Consider the following 18,367-nt stretch of genomic DNA (forward strand, 5'->3'; position numbering starts at 1 on the left):
CGCGCGTCTCTTTTCGTCCGTCTTTCTCGTTTCCTCTCTCGCGGAGGAGGAGGAAATGAAAAGCACACACTCATCCCCAGTTTCGCGCGAGGGGAAATGTTCACGATCCAAGTGGTCGTTTCGTCGTGCACGGACAATCGGCGTATGCTCGCTTGCTTGTGCAAGTCGAGCCCGAGAAAAGTGAAAGCTCGCCTCGATGCCGCCGATCGTTTCGCCTCGACTCGCGAAGGACCTCTCGTTTTCTGGCTGCAATTTTTTGTACTCGCCGCGTTTAAGATGACGTAGATGATATACGCCGGGATGTATCATATAGGTATGTTTAGACTTTGAAGCGGAAAATGAGAAAGGAGACAAAGGGAAAACCACTTTGTACTTTCGGCATAACATATTTATTGCTTCATATATGACACATGCATAATTTGGAAAACTAATCACTTACATTAAATTTTACATATCTGATAATTAAAGAAAGTGACATTTTACGTTGATTAAAAAGAGTCAAAGGTCAAAGGCGATCATGAAAATGTTTTGTACGCTGCTGATATTTTGTGCGCACCGATTTGCTGATAGTGCAAAAGTACAACTAAAATATGCCCATCTCATTGTGATGGATAAAAAAGAATATATTAAATTAAATTTAAGATAATAGAACTAATTTCTCTTCACATTTTTTCCCCAAAAAAATTTAGGATTTTATTATAATTCATAAATCTGATATAATATTATAAATTTTTATATTTATCGTTACTATTTACATTTTGAAAGAGAGAGAAAGAGAAAGAGATCACAGAGCATCTTTAATAATTATTTCTTACTGTATCTATACTTTGTTCCTTTACTCGTAATTCAAGTCGTCTTTAACATCGATAATTAATCCTTTGGTCTATAGGGATAATTTTACTTCAGTAATTTCAGATTTAGGCAACAATGCAACAAATATCAAATGTTTGAGAAAAAAGAGAAAGAAATATTATACGCTATTATTATATATATATTTTAATTTTCTATCAGATTCTTATAATTATATCGATATTATAATAAATGCGAATTATACGATAGGAAGAGATTTTGTTACGGATATCGATTGTATCGAAGGACCCCGAATATCCTGTTTTGATAGAAATCTCTGATTTTGTTATATAAATATTTTATCAAGGATAGATATATATCATAAAGAAATTTAAGCATATAAAATTTCGAAGATTGTGTTAAATTATCAATGATATACAAATAGCATCTCTTATTCATTACATCGATCTTTACATATTACATATAATTCTTAATTTTTATTTTGGAAATAAAACAATATTAATCATGTATGAATTGTACTTAATGAAAAATACTTGAAATGAATTTAGATACTATTAATATTACAAACATACAGGAACTCTATTATCTAGCCTTATTTCTTACATATATAATTATGATTAAATATAAATACATGTTAAAAATTTCGTAACAAAACTGAGAAATGATAATCTTAATAGCTATCCGTAATATTCATAATTAATAATAGTTTGATGTTTGTAGAACTATTTCTCAATAATAAATCAGTCCATTATAGACGGTTAACCGCGGGGCATCGTCTTTGCTATTAGATAGCATTGCAATCACTGGCCATTATCGGGTGATTTCGATGCCAGGATGCGCAGCAAAAGCATACGCGAACTATTCTTTAAAGATTGAGCCCCACGTTTCATGTGTTTGCTTATGTGACTCCAAGGGGCGATTTCATTCATACATGGCAGCTCTCGTGCGATCGATACTATACGCAAGACAGACACTGCAGATACAATCTTCGAATATACTTAGATATATGTATGTGTATATATATATATATATATATATATATATATATATATATATATATATATAATAAAAATGTATATAGCTATGTATATAGCTATATGTATGTATGTATATATATATATTTTTTTTTTTTTTTAAATTTATTTCTATTTTTATTCACACAGATGCAAAGCATTTGATCGCGCTTTATTTTTGTTTAATCAGAGCTGTAGAAAATCTAATATTTTCGAAAGAAAATGAAAAATTTATAATAATTATTCTTTATATAAAATATTAGAGTAGGGTTTTCTTTGTAATATTCTTTTTCGAGATCTAAAAACGTTATAGATTAAAAAAAAAAGATGGAATTGGATTTTATATTGCATAACAATGTCTATAGTGTGTAATTAATATAAAAATAAATATATAAAACTTTCAATCAAAATCAGATCTTCTCTCTCTTTAGATATAAAAGAAAATTGTCAATAAGTCGAACTATAATTAACGTAGCAAGGAGCTAAATAAATTTGTTTGGTCGATGAAATATCGTGGTTACAAACTGATGAATAATGACACATAAAAAAATCTTCAATAAACACCGTTCGAGTTTAACATTCGCATCTATTTAACGACATAGAAAATGCATTTTTTTTTTTCTCCCTTTCCCTTCGCTTTTGTCCCTAAGGGACCGCACTCGTGCAGCAGTTCTAAAAGACAGTATTTTCGCCTTTGTGTGCGTAGATCAACCTGCACGCACTCTATTTTGGACATAGGTATATTTCTCTATCAGTGCTTCTCAACTCATTTTCACATCGTATCATTTATAGAAAGTAATATTTATACAGTAGATTGTGAGATAGAGAGAAGGGAGCGGGTTTTGAGAAGATCTATTTAAGACACGATAAATATTATATACGGGATATCGCAAATGTAGCATTATCTTTTCTAATGCATTTTTTCGCTATTTTAGAGAAAAAATTCTTTAACAAAAGAAACTATCAAACATTAAGAAAGCTATGATCACATGTTTAAAATTTTCTATTTAAATATTTTTCAATTAGAATCTTTGTTATTAAATGTCATATTGCACATGTCTATTTTTTGACATATTTGAAAGGCAAGCTTTCCCTATTCACGTCTGCGAAATGTAGACAAACTCTCGGGAAACATATCTTTATAAGAAGCTTTTCTCTATTTTCTACTACACTCTAATCTTTTGAGCAGGTATATACAATATAGTCAGTGATTCTCAATCATTCTCTCATTAATGAAGCTAACGTATTTTTTGTAAAAACTTATAAACTATTAAGAAATTCTAGCTTTATTTATACAATAGTTTTATAATCCTTGATAGTTTAAACAAATAGTTTTGTCCATTAAATTAAACAAATCAATTTTTAAAACAAGCTGAAATGGTTGATTCATACAGCATTTCAGGAGAGTTTCTTCTCATTCTTTGTCGGATTTTAAGAGAATTATAGTTCAGGATTCAATGTATTGAAAATAAAGCTAGAAATTTTAATAGTTTCCACGAAATGATGCATCAAAAAGAGAAAGAAAGAGAAAAAGTTTCATATATACATTATTACCAAGTTATCTTTTTTATATAGAAATATATATCTATATGTAGTATGACATTTTTTCTGTCATATTATCATCGTTATCACGTGACCGATAAAAATTATCGTAAAATGTTTTTTTCTCTTTCAGTAGAGGAGAGAAATTAACATTCCCGATTTTTGTTGGTTTCTTTTTTAGAAAATATATAATATTACATATAAATCATATGAGTAACGAACTGACATATGCGATGCCAGTGTTCACTGCTATTTCTGTCAGATGGCCATATGTAAGTTATATCTGATCGAAGTCGCAATTTACGTACACGGGGTGCATAGAATTAAATAGAACGCGGAGGGTATAATACATAACTTTCATTAAAATCTATATCTCTCGCGTAAAATTGGCAACTTCGGGAAATATTACCGAGCTATGTTTACTCTCTCAGAACAAACTGTTCTTGTTCCGCAGCTTTCCTCTTTCATCTCCTTCATAAAATTTTTGTTAAATATTTCATATAAAAAATTATATATATTGCTTATTTTATATATAGACTCAAGATATATTAATATAAATTACTAAGATAAAATTTGATATTATATAATCGTTATAGAATCAAAACACACGCATTTATTTAAAATCAATATCAAACATTAGATAAATAATATAACAATTAAATAATTTAGAAAGAAAATTTTCCATATTTTTTAGAAATGATCGGAAACGAATATTTGCGTTGTATTATTGTGTTTAATACGTGCTAAGATTGATGACGATGTTTCATTGTTCGCTGGGTTCAAGTAACCTGGAACCTGGCAAGACTTCGATCCAGGTGCGCAATATTAAACGGAGGCACACCTATTAGTGACTCATTCTGGAAGAGTTCCTGGTTTCTTTCACCCTTCGTGTAAGGGATGTATATGAAGCGAATACAATTTACCCCTCATTTATTACGTTACCGGAAACGTACCTTCTAAATATGCAGAAAATATAAATCTGTTCAGTTAAATTTATAATTTGTAATTTAAAAAGAAACCGAATATTATTTTTATTCGAATTTTCTGTAATATCTAAACCACTCGAACAATTGAATCTTCGGCTAATGGAAATCGATTAAACAGTTTGATTATCAGTTTATATCCGAACTTGACATTCGAACGTATTTACTTTGAAATATTAAAACACAACTGTTTAAACATATACACACGCTGTTTGATAACACATATCGCTCGAATCTTTTGTCTGAGTTTTATTGGAAAAAAAAACTATTTGCTGAAGTTATTGTTTATTTAATATATGGCACATAATTGTGCACTTGCATTTATCTTTTGTTTGCGTTCTAATTCTAGTATAATTCTTCATTGTTTCGAAAGCGACTATCTTAATTGTCGGAGAAAAAATGCATAAATAACAGGGTCAAATGAGCTCAAAGTCCAAAGAGTCTGTGTGTCAAATAAAGTAAAACGAGTGCTAAGGTTCGGTATGCGAACAGGCAAAAATACCACGCCTCTTACTAGATCGGCATTCCATTGAACCCGGTTGCCTCTCCTCTCCGTTAAATATTATTGTGCCAAAGGTGATTTTATATCCCTCTCTTTTTGTTTGAGTCCATTCCAGCGTGGTAACAGGCAACTAAGCGCGGATGCTGCACGAGAACAAATTTTTAGCATACCGGAATATGTAATGTTGGATGAAATAATCGGCACAATCAAAACAAAACTAAATTTTTGAAATCGTTTTAATGTTTCGTACATAACAATATACGCAAAAATTTCATAAAAGTCAATTTTAATTTTGAAGTAACAAGACTCCTTGCACTTAAGGATTATGTATGTTTGATAGTGTCTATTTTTGATACAGTGTCAGAGTTTATTTTGAGGAACTTTTGTAGTGAATCAATTTATTTTAAAATTTATTAGATAATTGTACATATTGAGAAAAAGAAATGGAATTAATATATTAGCATAGAATATTTTGCATTCCAAATTTATTATTATTATTATTATATATTTTTATATTTCTTAAAGATAAAATAGAAAGCGTTGAGGAATCAATGTTTTTTTATCATCGGCAATGTTTCCATAACATTTTTATTTGCGAGCGAATAATACAAATAATTGATCCATTAACGATTTAAAATAATGAAATGCTCTTTCATTTCAGATGTTGCTATAATCTGGCATGTAGACGAGAATGCGCACCCCTGCCGAAATTGAGATCCTGGCCCAATCCAAGATGTATAATCTGGAAACTGAGGAAACAGGGATGTCCGCGGATGTGAACGGAGTGGTCTTGTCATCTCCTCATCCGGAGACTCACATATTCACTAATAGGTAATCTCAGTGTTTATTGTTAATTCTCGAATGAAAGATCCCGATCTTTCTCTGTAACATAGTACTCTAAAAAAATGTCATTTTATCTGACAAGAAAAATATCGGCTGTCAAAATATGTATAGAAATATAGAAGTATACAACGTTGTGAAAGGATAAAGGCGATTTTTATATATCTTTATAGAGATATAACATTTATTGAATTATTTATAAATTATTATCGATATAGATACCAATCAAACATTAGTCTTAATTATATAATATTCCCGTGTCCTTTTGTATTATACATTTATAGATTCGAAATAGCGCGCCTGTCCCCGTTGTCTGTGCTCGCGCATTACGTATTATATCGCGCATTAACGAGCGCCGTCAACGCGTTACGGCATGTAACGGTGTAGCGGTATATCAGAGCAGATAGGTCGAACGAGAGATAAGAAAGGTGTCAGAGAGAGAGAGAGAGAGGGAGAGAGAGAGAGAGAGAGAGAGAGGAAGAGGAATGAAGATAGTTTCTCTCGATGCTCTTCGTAGTTTCCAATCTCCACTGGTCTCTTCGCACATCAGTAAATGAGAGATACGCTTTGTGCGCGGTGTGTCGCTTCGAAACGTTTAGTGATCGGTGGTGCGACTATACGACGGCAACAACGACATTTGTCGTCTTATTGCGTGATACTGTGTTAGTGTCAGCTTTCGTTATACATCCATATGCTATTCGCGACGTGATGGTACTCGCGCGGTTTTTCCTCAAGAAGCCAACGGCGCAAAACGACGACGACACCGCCGGCGATGTCGCCGCCGTCGCGGTGATATCCGGCAATGTAGCCAGCGCTACGGCGAGAAGGTGAGAGCGGATTCCCTGGGACATATTTATTTAGAATAAATATGTTGCGCTTTCGACAAAAAATAACACCGTCAACAGCGGCGCGAAGCTCCGTTCTCGCTCTCGCGCCTGATGTTTCCGATTTGTTATCGGCCGTCTTCTTGATCATCCGCGATGCCGAATTCTTAACTGTCCCTTGAGAAAGTGGCATCGCGTTATAAAAGGGATAATCTTCCCTTCAATGTCTTTGATCTGTCTCGATTCCTGAAATCGAAAGACGTGAAACTTTAGATTGAAGCTCTTTCGTTATTAATTATACTTTATGTGTTCAAACATTGTGTTCCAAAAAGAACAGACATCTATAAAAAATATCTTATAATTTTTGTAAATATTTTTGATCAATACTTTTCTCTCATTTTATCACATTTTCAGTAAATATCAAATGTATTTTAAATTTTTTAAATATGTATATCTTAAGCAAATATGGAAAAGCCTCCATTTCTCTCTCTCTCTCTCTCTCTCTCTCTCTCTCTCTCTCTCTCTCTCTCTTTTCCTATCTCCTGTTTTCTTATGAAAAATGTTTACGTCATTAGTTTAAAATATCGCGCTCTTATTGTATGTAATTAAAAATTAGTAAAAATATCGAGGAATAGGGAAAGGGCAATTGGATTTTCACTTCGACAACATTACGCTACGTGCTTAATTAATAATATTAAAATAAATTGATTAATTCGAAGCAATATAAAAAATACGTGTATATAAAGTATAAAATTTAAATAATATAACACAATGAGACGAACATAATATCATTAAAAAATATAACTGGAAAGTCGATGCCGCAAATCTCTTCAATTAAAAGTAAAAAAAATTAATAACTTAAATACATATCAACACTGTACACGTATAGTTTATACGTACAGTGAGATGAATTCGCGCGTCCAATACGCCGTATCGGGCGCAATGTTTACGGCGACGAGCACGACCCCCTCTCATTGAGTGACGCCAGCAGACAGCTGATACGAAGGCCATGGTAAAAACGTGTATGCACATGCATGCACGTACGTACTGTGCGTTTACTTGACTCGCGTTCGCCTTGCAATACGTACGTTAACTCTCTTCGGCTTCTTGCATACACGCGGATGGAGACGAGGATAAGAGAAGAAAGGATAAAAGAGGACTGTTTATGTATATGAGAACTATTGTCTTATCTTAAAAAAATCGACATCCTTTGCCAAGGCCACTGTCGCTTATGATTTCAAGACCACTTTCACTCCTTTAAATGGATATATCTTTTACGAACCGATCCTTATATAGATTTAATATATTTCTCTCTCTCTTGCATGTATTAAAAAATGGAATAAATATATGCAAGATGGCAGCAATTTATTCTTTCCCAGGAAATTTATTAGGAAATTAATATGATATATAATATTCCAATAAATAATCTTCTCTCTTTTTTTTTTTTTTTTCTTCTTAATTTTCTTTTGCTTCTATTAATGTGTGCGTATTCTTTCCCGGAGAGATTTAAGATTAAAGTCAAAAGTTTTCACTACCGGAATTTCATTGGTAATAATATCAACGTCTGAAAAATAAGCTAGCATTCCGACGACACGACATAGTATAACATAGTGATTGTCGACTATCATCAATTGAGCACGTGGTGTGATGATATCGACGAGAGAATACAAGCAATACGTCGGCACTTCTTTGATATTTTTTTACGGCCTATTTTTCTATTTCTACTACCGAATATATTGGCTATGACTTATATAAAATCGGATAAAATTGTCGCGCGTTTATAGGCAATTCTTTTTCTGTGGAGCATCGCGTACTCTGTATCGGTTATCAATAAGATCAACTGCTGATAGCTAATTCAAACACAACACTCGCACTTATTTATACAATTCCCCTTTTTATCATACACGCGCGGAATTCCTTTTCTTATTTAGATCTTGCGTCACGTATAGTATAAAGAATACATCATCTTGGCTAGATGAAATTTAAATTAATTTTTTACCAAAAAAACTTTTTATCGAAGTTATCAAAAAAAGCGATTAAGTAAAGAATGTCATATCTCCCCCCCCTTTTTTTTAGTTCTGATTGACTCCTATTTAACAGTAATAATTCTTTGGATGAAATTCTAACTTTTTATTAAAAATGTACAGTTTTAGAAAAGCCTAAGGAAGGAGTTAAAATACGTGTTCGTTTTCTTATTGCAGATTTTTTAATTAATTACGATCGGTGAAGTTCTGCTATTTATTGATGTTGATTTTAATTATTTACAAAAATAATCCAGAATTGGTAAATATTTTTATTAGATACTTTATTAAGGCTCTTAGTTTTTCACTATGATCATATTAAATTATGTTAGCAATAAATTATGTAAAACTTTTCTTATGAAATATATTAAAATAAATTATTTTTTCATATATCATTGCATTCTTGATAGTATAGATTGATAACATATGGCGAATATTCTTTTTTTGATGTATAGATTGATAAATAGCTGTAAATCTTGATGGGTTATCATAAGATCTATTTTTATTGTATGTGATATGTAGGATACATACAGATTGAATTATAGATAAATTTAATATCGCAAGATGATGAAAAAGATCATGTAATTTGACAATAGTTGTAATAAAAAAACGGGAGCCTTATCATTTCAAAATTTAATGAGCATGTAGGTTGATATATATAATTGCAGATAATGTTATATGATCTGAAATAAGTAAAGGAATCCACGTGATATATATGCAGTTTACATAAATAGATATATTTTCAATGCATAGAGATATTCGCAGAGATGAAGCAAATATTATCAGTAGAAGACAAAGCATTTGTTTAAAAATAAAGATAAATTCTCTTCCTTATTATATTTGTACATTGTGATATAAATGTAATATCCAGATAAGTTTGTTTACATAGATTTTTTTTAAAGATACACTAACATATATATTTCAGTAAATTTGATTTTTTTCGAATTGACTAGATCTGTTCGTGAGACGTTAGAAAAACATAGTAGAGCGTGAGTGTTACTATCAGTTAAGAGTTAAATTTAGGAATGTATAGTTGTGTCGTGTAATACAGTCGCACATAAAGAGCGCAATCGATATTCGCGTTGCACGTCACACATTGTTACATTTCGCTCAAAGGTTTGCTACGATCGCATAACGAATGAAACGTTTGATAACGTGATATGGTGTTATCAGAGCGGTAATACGAATCTTCACAATGAGTATAAAAAGTTGCATCGGATTTATCGAAATTACAGTGGGCGTGACATTCCTTTGCGATGCGAAATACGATATCGTTATTCAAGTATAGAGAGTGTCTAACAAGCGTCGATCTTACATTCGATAACAAATTTCTCAATGAATCTGGTGGCAAATTTTTTGAAAGAAAAATTTTCAAAAAATTTATTATTTATCACAATTTTTTAACAATAGGTGATGAATTATAATTCAGGAACAGAAGAGCTAATCGAATTTAAATAAGCAACATGATAGAACTACTCTGTACACAGAGAAACCTGCATTTGAGCTAAATTTGCAAAAGTTCAAAAATCTGTAAAGATCTTTTTCATAAAATGTTTTTAATTTCAAATCCGATATCTTTATTAGTACTTTGATATTTCAATAAGGGAAACAGCAATCAATCAGAGCTATGAGAGTTGTGTGCTTTGAGAGTTGATGCTTTATAGATAAATGCTAATGTCCCATCGGGAATAATGAAAGATTATTTTTGCTTGTCAGATGCGGTCGTATTCACAGACAGGAAGTGTATTCACCACCTATTGTGTTGGCTGTGAAAAGTCATTGACACAAACGCAAACCTCTTCACACTACGTGTAACATTGAAAAATGTCTGTGAACGATGCAACTATGTACTATCGATACCTTCAGGTGTTCTTTGAATAGAATAAAGCGATTTTCGAAAAAAAGAGAAACATAATACTAGATTATTTACAGATAATAAATAACGAAAAGAATAATGACATTATTTTTTTAAATGTTTCTTTTTAGTAGTATTACGTTTTGAAAATCATAAAAAGTAATGAAGAGTGGTATCAAATCTTATTCTGATTACTATTCTTAAGAATAACTTGAAAATCCATTTCACTTGTTATCATAAATCAGATTATAATTGATCGGGTAATAATTGACGTGCGAAAGATACTAAAATTTCAATATTTCTAATACAAATATTATTTCGATATCTTCCTTTTTATATAATTTTATTACATCGATATTAATATTTATATCTTTTATATCTATGTTGAAAATAATTCAGAATTCAATGATTTTAATTAAATACAAGTAACATTTGTAAAACGCAAGTAATATAATCGTGTACTGAATAGTATTAAATACACAAGACAATTCGTCGATTGATATCGCTGACGTGACTACGATACGTACGTCATTTCTTATCGTTCATCGGACTGCATAAAGATAAAATTACATGCGATCAATTCGTTTTTTTAGTGCAAATTTAACGAACTTATATCGAGATAAGTCTCTCTTGCTTTTAAATTGATTTTTCCGTCTATATAATATGAAAAATCTATTAATAGTAAAAATGTAAGATCTCCTCTATTATATCATCGCATAATTCCAAAACTATTCCAATAAAAGAATTAAAACATTAGAAAAAATAAAAAATAATAAAATAAATAGAACATTAAATATACGAGGACTATTCGGAAATTAACTTCCAATAGGCTTGCAAAATAAAAAAAAAAGACAGGAAAAACATTTTATTACACACAAAATTTACTTATATATATATATTATTTTGCGATATAATTACCATTCGAATTGAGGCACTTGTCATAGCACGGCACAAACTTTTATATACGCTCATTAAAGTACAGTACCGCCAAACTGGAATATCAGCCAACTCCTAGCATTGCTCATTAGCTCATCGTAACCCGTTGCCCTCGAATCATATCATAAAAATTAAATAATTATTGAAATATATTTATTAAATTATTTATAAATATATTATCTGTGTATGAACACACACATATATTGATATATGTAATAAACTATGTATAGCATAGCTATATAAATTATAACTATATATATACATAATGTGAATTATCAACGATTATAATTTATTTTAAAAGATAAGAATATATATATTTAATATTTATAAATTTTTAGCATGTTATGCATCCAGGAAGAATTGGCTCAACTGAGTGAAATCGCGGCAAGTCCCGAACGATTAATCACCGAACTGCGAGAGGTTCAATTACCTAATAGCAACCCAAACTCGGGGAGTAGTACTAGCGATACAGCGACAAAATGCGCTCCCGGAACGGAAAGCATCGACTCTCAACGATCGAATTGGGTCGAAGGCATACTGGGATGCATGCGCCCCGTTTGGACTATGTTGTCAAAAGCAGCTCTCAACGAAAAAATTAAGAATCTTGCAAGTAAGTTATATAAGTTTTCCTATGATTATGCGGCTTTATTTATTTATTAATTTTATTCTTTTTTTTAAATTAAGTTGTAATCTTTTATTAATTCTTATTGCAAATATAAAATATAAAAAACTTATGTATATTTAATATAAGATTTTATATTTTATATGCAATAAGAATTGATAGTCAAATATGCCGAAAATATCGTTATAATTGTTATATTTTTTATAATTATTTCAAGAGATGTTTGAAGCAAAAATAGATCAAATTTATAATCTGCATAATCAGTTTCAGATATTTTTCGCATTTAAAATAGAATCTAGCTGTGATATAATAGAGCTGTGAAAATATAGTAATGTAAAAATATAATTATGAAAATATAAATATATAGTTTTTGCTTTGAATATCCTGAAAAATAATCGTAACTTTTAAATTGTTATACAATGATTAACATGGATTGTGTTTTAGCGGATGATTGGGAGATACCTTTTGGAGATATTAGCGAGATGAAGTGGGTAGCTTCCGGAGCTCAAGGTGCAGTATTTAAAGGGAAATTAAATAGGGAAATTGTAGCTGTAAAAAAGGTGAAGGAACCGAAAGAGACTGACATACGACATTTAAAAAAGCTCAATCATCCGAATATCGTACAGTTCAAGTAAGGCCTACTATATGTTCTATTACGGCATAAGCAACATTATAGGACACTTATTGTTTAATGCTTACAGAGGAGTCTGTACGAAACCTCCTTCCTATTGCATAATAATGGAGTTTTGTCCATTTGGGCCATTGTATGACTTTCTGAGAGCAGGAGAACCGGTTCCTCCTGTTAGATTGGTGTCATGGTCAAAACAAATTGCTGCAGGGATGGCATATCTTCATGCTCATAAAATCATACATAGAGATCTCAAAAGCCCAAAGTAAGTAAATAACGAAACGAACAAAATGGGGAAATCAATTTAAATTTATAAAAAAGCATTTTATTTTATTGATATAAAAAAAATTATTTTATTTTACAATTTTGTTTTATTTTACCGATATTTTTTGTGTCATAAACAATATACAATAAACATTAACTACTTTAACAAACTTTAGACATGCAAATTTATATTATAAACTAATTCTTATTAATTCTTCAATCCATTTCAAATAAACACAAATGTATAATTTTAAGATTAGTTTCAAAGATATTTGATGTTAAGAAAAAAGAATTCTTAAAAATTTTTGATATTTCTCGATATTTTTGCTACGAAAAAGATCGATTTTGGCTTAACAATTCGAAAAATGCTTTGAAGTAAATATGCATATGTATAGGAGACACTTGTATGAATTCAATTTAAAAAAAAATTGATAATATAAAATATTAAATGTAGATACAATGCATCTAAAATTCGCTAATTATTATGAAATAATGAGAAAATTATGATGTCCATAGCGTTCTAATAGGACAAGACGAAATAGTGAAGATCACTGACTTTGGTACAAGTAGACAATGGAATGAGGTTAGCACAAAAATGACTTTCGTCGGTACTGTGGCGTGGATGGCACCGGAAGTAATCAGGAACGATCCGTGTTCGGAGAAAGTGGACATATGGTCATATGGCGTCGTATTGTGGGAATTGTTGAGCGGCGAGATACCTTACAAGGACGTGGATTCCTCTGCTGTTATGTGGGGAGTGGGCAGCAATTCTCTTCACTTGCCAATTCCTACCAGTTGCCCAGAGGGTTTTGGACTACTAGTGAAACAATGCTGGGCAACTAAACCGCGTAATAGGCCATCCTTCAAACTTATTGAGATGCATCTCGCTATCGCAGCCGTCGATGTATTGTCTTTGGAACCCGAAGATTACTTTAAAGCACAGGTAGTACCGTTAGTCTCTTTAATTTTCTTATGTGACATTAATATATTATACTAATTTTGAGAAATTTAAACTTGAGTGCTTGAGTGGGATAATAAATCCCTTGCCATTTAAAGTGTCTGTTAAACAAACAAATCAGACATATTTTTTAAGAAGAAAAGAGAAAAAAATTTTGTATCGTATAGATAGATTTAGTTGATAAATTTCTGGTTTTTTAAATTATTGTTTACAATATCTAACAATTATATTTTATAATAAGCATTCTCTTATAGTGTTGATTAGATTTTATAATAAGCCTTCTTTTAGACTCTAAGTCTTTAATAGATCACTAGTATTCTCTTTGCTATCATTGATCAAGATACATGGAGAGATAATAACATAATTTCTTTATTACAGCAATCTTGGAAAAAGGAAATACAGGAACACATGGAACATATGCCGCTATTTACTAATACCAGTCCACGTTTCGAAAACGATCTAATTCTACGGAGGAAGAATGAATTACGGCAAGCTCAGGATGTCAGAGAACACTATGAACGCAAACTTGAACGCACTAACAACCTATATCTGGAACTAAACGCTATTCTACTACAATTGGAGCTACGCGAGAGAGATGTAATAAAGTAAGAGAAATTTATTTTTGTTTTCTGTTATAATATTATAATTGAAGTAAAAGAGATATGCTATAGATATATACAAAGTGAATCCAAGTATTATGTGATATATTATACATTTCTTTAATAACAGCAAACAACGTACCGCTTTGCAAAACCGCGTTCTATATTTGGAACACAGCCGAAAACCCACAGATCGAAATAAATATCTGGTTTGTCTCAGGAGAGAGCAACAATCGACAGGGTATAAGCAATACAAGAAACGGCTTGTTCGTCCTTTATTGAAGGCCCAGGAGAGGTTGTATCGGAAACGGAATGGCACAGTGCAGTTCTCCACTTCCTCAACGCCTACTACTCCGCCATCGCCCACGGATTCGCCGCAGAGCCCCGTCAAAGCCATCATGTACACGCAACTGAATGAATCCAATCAACCAGAAACTGTTTTGGCATCAAACAATAGTTTCAAACAGCGTAAATACAGGCATCGTAGAGTTGGCTCGGGTTGTGGCCTAAGTTCCAGTCCTAGATCAAGTCCTCATCGTGAAAGAAAGGTGAGGACTTAACTGATACTAATTTATGGTAAATAATAAGGCACAATAAAACATATTTTTAAGATAATTTTGATTTGTGCTTGTTAAGTCTTTCAGTGTCCTATAATTCCAAGAAATAGACATAGGATTTATAGTTAAGTTTTTAAATGAATTTAAAATAAAATCTTTGATAAAAAATGTACCATCTTTTAAAATATTTATTATATTTGATTGTTTGAATATTTGACAAGACTTCTAATTGTGTATAATGACTTAATTGATATATTATTTCTTATAAAAAATAAATTTAGATCTATTCTGTCTCTTCTCTACCTTTTCCAAAAAAAAGAGCAAAAATTGTTTTTATATTTTTTTTAGAAATATTGTATACATTAATTAATTATCCTATGTAATTAGCAACAATATATATTATATATATAATAACGTGACATGCTTTCTAATTACAGAGTATAGAAGTATCTGTAAGGTTCACTGACAGTCACACACAGACAGATATCATGGACATCAATGAAATGGATGACATTCCGTTGGCGAATATAACGTCTTTCTCGCCCGAAAGGCCTTCTTTGGAAGCTGCCAGAAAGCACTCGTTAAATAAACAGGCAACAGAATGTGTAAACGGGAATCCGATTTTGCCAGAAACGCATTATCCAATGTTAATTAGTTCATGCTCCAGTCCTGAACCGTTGAATGAAAATAATGCAAATGGAAACGAACGTTTGAAGGATTGTAGTGATGATGATAATCTTGAGACTCTCGGTAGAAAAGTCAGTGAGATTATTATTGCGAATCGTCTCATTATTGACAATGGAAATGGCGATGATGTTGTAATCTCTCACAGGTATTGTATAATAATATTATCTAAGATATGATTTATTTTTAATAATTTTATAATATATATTGAACAAAAAATATTATCATTATCTTTTCTCTCATTTTATTAATAAACTCTTTTATTATACATATTCTATTTTCATTTAATAGTAAATTTTAAAATTAAGATAGCATAAGAATCAAAATCTCGATATAAATATAATTCATTAAACCAATTCTTATAATAGAAATAAAGAAGATTCGAGCAAACTACCTGGACATTATGCGGAGCAATCCGACATTAAACTACGAATTTCTTCAGACAATACAGATGATCGCGAAGATGATGCTTGCGAAGAAAGCTGGTCAGATGAAGAAGGAGAGGATCCAAGTTATACTTATAATTATTCTTTAAGACGTAGAAGGTATACATTTCAATATAATTAAATGATGAATATAATATTTCAATTATTTTAAATTCTATAATTGTTCATCTTAAAATCTTGAAAGATTTAGTGTAACAGTCCTTTAATTTACTCTTTTCAAGAACTTAAAAAAATATAAACTCGGAAAAAATAAACTTGAAACACAATTCTACAAGATATTAATCTTCGTAAATTTTGAGATAACTGTTGTGCAGAATTCTTTGATAGAAATATTGTGTGGTGTATGTATGTGTGTGTCTATATATATATATATATATTATAAAGAACTTTTTAAATAAAATTGCTTATATCTCTTAAAACATTATTAATGCGGATGTTGAAAAATGTTTGCTCTTATAAAAAAATAATTGTTATATTGTAAATATTCTATTAAATAGTATCGCAAGGAAACCAATTGGTCCCGGCTGCAGATTACGAAGATCTAAGCCAACAATACCTGGAAGAATGCAGGGAACATTAGCTTCCGATGAAGAAAATACTTCTGAATACTCACATCCTCCGTCCAGTCAGACCTCCACTTTAGAGAGTAATCCGGATGTTCAAAGGGTTCTTCGTAATATACAACATTCTCAAAAAGTAAGTAAATTAAATTTTTTTATTTTCACATAATATGAATTCTAATGTGAAAAATAACTGCAAAAAGATATAAACTTATTAATTGTACATTATTATATATTTGCAAACAAATATACCACATGTACATATATTACACATACATTATTTAAACATATTTTAAGCACATTTTTTAATTGTTTTTTAAAATTCAACTTGTTTAAGTCACGTTTGATTTTTTGCAATTGATAATCCAATTTTATAAATAATATGGTATATTTCTCTTTTATGACATCATACATATACTCTTATGATTCCATACATGTATGAAATAAAAAACACTCTTCTCTTATTTAAATTTAGAGAAAGGAAATAGACGACGCTTCTGACACATCGAGTCAATCGGAAACGGACGAAATCAGTGAAGTTACAATCGCGTCTCAACCAGCGAATGGAACTATGAAAATGGAGAGCCGAGTATAAGAGTACTATAGTATAATTTTTATATTTGATTTTTATGAACGCGTTATATTGATAGGTTAGATTTATTGCCTAAATGAAATTCAATAATTACAGCATTCTTCATTCTGTAACTTATGTTAAATATTGTAGATATTTATCTATTCATATATGTATACATACACACACAAATAATGACATATAGATAAACGTACATAGGCATACATGGATTACATACATTCATATACACACATATACTAAAAATTAGTTAGAAGAAATAGCAAAAACGATTGGGAATTCGAGACTTTACATCTCAATGGAATATTGAAGCTGCATAGTTTTCCAAACATTCTTCACTAATGTGTACAATCAATTGCATACATGAATTAGTAAAAAATTAGATTAATATTGCTCAAGTTTATTTGAGTATACATAAGATTTATATATATATATATACATACATATATATATATATATACCATATGAGATCATGATTCTAGATTTATAATATAATTTTCGCCTAACAAACCTAAATACTGCTTTGAAGGATGTTATTCACAATGTAATAATTGTATCATTGGTATCATTCGAAATTGCTACATACATCGTACATTATATATGCCTCGCAATAGTCATTTACATTAATGAATGATAAGATATATATAATGTCGAACATACATACTTCAGGAATCATATATTTATTTTTTTCATGATATCTAGTATTTTTCATCCATTAGTTTAATAGTTACTTTCGAATAAAACACATATATACGTCACAAATTTATTTTAAACTGTGCACATATACAAATTGGCATAGAAACAAATTTTCTATCAATTTAAAATGCAGGCAGTCAAAACTCTTCAAGTTCATATATATTTCCCTGCTTATATATATGTCTATATCAGACGAAATTGAAAGGCAGCTGTGAATAATAAGATGCTTTCATAATTATGAAAGCATCTTACTAAAGATATTATGCGCAAACGTTTAAATACAAACTACAAAAAATAGAACTGGGTCAGATAAACCTTACGAAATGGAATAACATGTACAATATAACGATAACGAATTGAAAGAATTTTATTATGACATAAGTGCCTATGGCAATTTGCATGCATCGATCGCGAGTACTCTGCGTTGATACCACTGCT

The 18,367-nt window shown here is 30.7% G+C and overlaps 1 protein-coding gene across 3 annotated transcripts; it reads left to right on the plus strand.

Moving 5' to 3' along the window:
• The first annotated feature begins 5 nt into the window (after positions 1 to 5).
• Wnd (Mitogen-activated protein kinase kinase kinase 13 wallenda) lies at positions 6 to 18,336 on the plus strand. 3 transcript variants are annotated; one of them, XM_070308428.1, is made up of 12 exons: positions 6 to 313; positions 5,512 to 5,681; positions 11,665 to 11,936; positions 12,393 to 12,579; positions 12,650 to 12,841; positions 13,357 to 13,783; positions 14,177 to 14,403; positions 14,528 to 14,945; positions 15,392 to 15,786; positions 16,007 to 16,183; positions 16,582 to 16,780; positions 17,120 to 18,336. In XM_070308428.1, the coding sequence occupies exons 2-12, from the start codon at positions 5,542 to 5,544 to the stop codon at positions 17,237 to 17,239; spliced, it is 2,754 nt and encodes a 917-aa protein (XP_070164529.1). In that variant the 5' UTR covers positions 6 to 313; positions 5,512 to 5,541; the 3' UTR covers positions 17,240 to 18,336. The 3 variants fall into 3 exon arrangements, with proteins under 3 accessions (XP_070164529.1, XP_070164527.1, XP_070164528.1); XM_070308426.1 differs by lacking the exons at positions 6 to 313; positions 5,512 to 5,681 and adding an exon at positions 6,156 to 6,517; XM_070308427.1 differs by lacking the exons at positions 6 to 313; positions 5,512 to 5,681 and adding an exon at positions 6,157 to 6,517 and having other exon boundaries at positions 14,618 to 14,945.
• Positions 18,337 to 18,367: the final 31 nt, after the last annotated feature.

Source organism: Polyergus mexicanus, unplaced genomic scaffold (genome assembly GCF_030449975.1).
Source record: "Polyergus mexicanus isolate NDT 795.1 unplaced genomic scaffold, iyPolMexi1.0 SCAF_15, whole genome shotgun sequence".
NCBI classification, from domain to species: domain Eukaryota; kingdom Metazoa; phylum Arthropoda; class Insecta; order Hymenoptera; family Formicidae; genus Polyergus; species Polyergus mexicanus.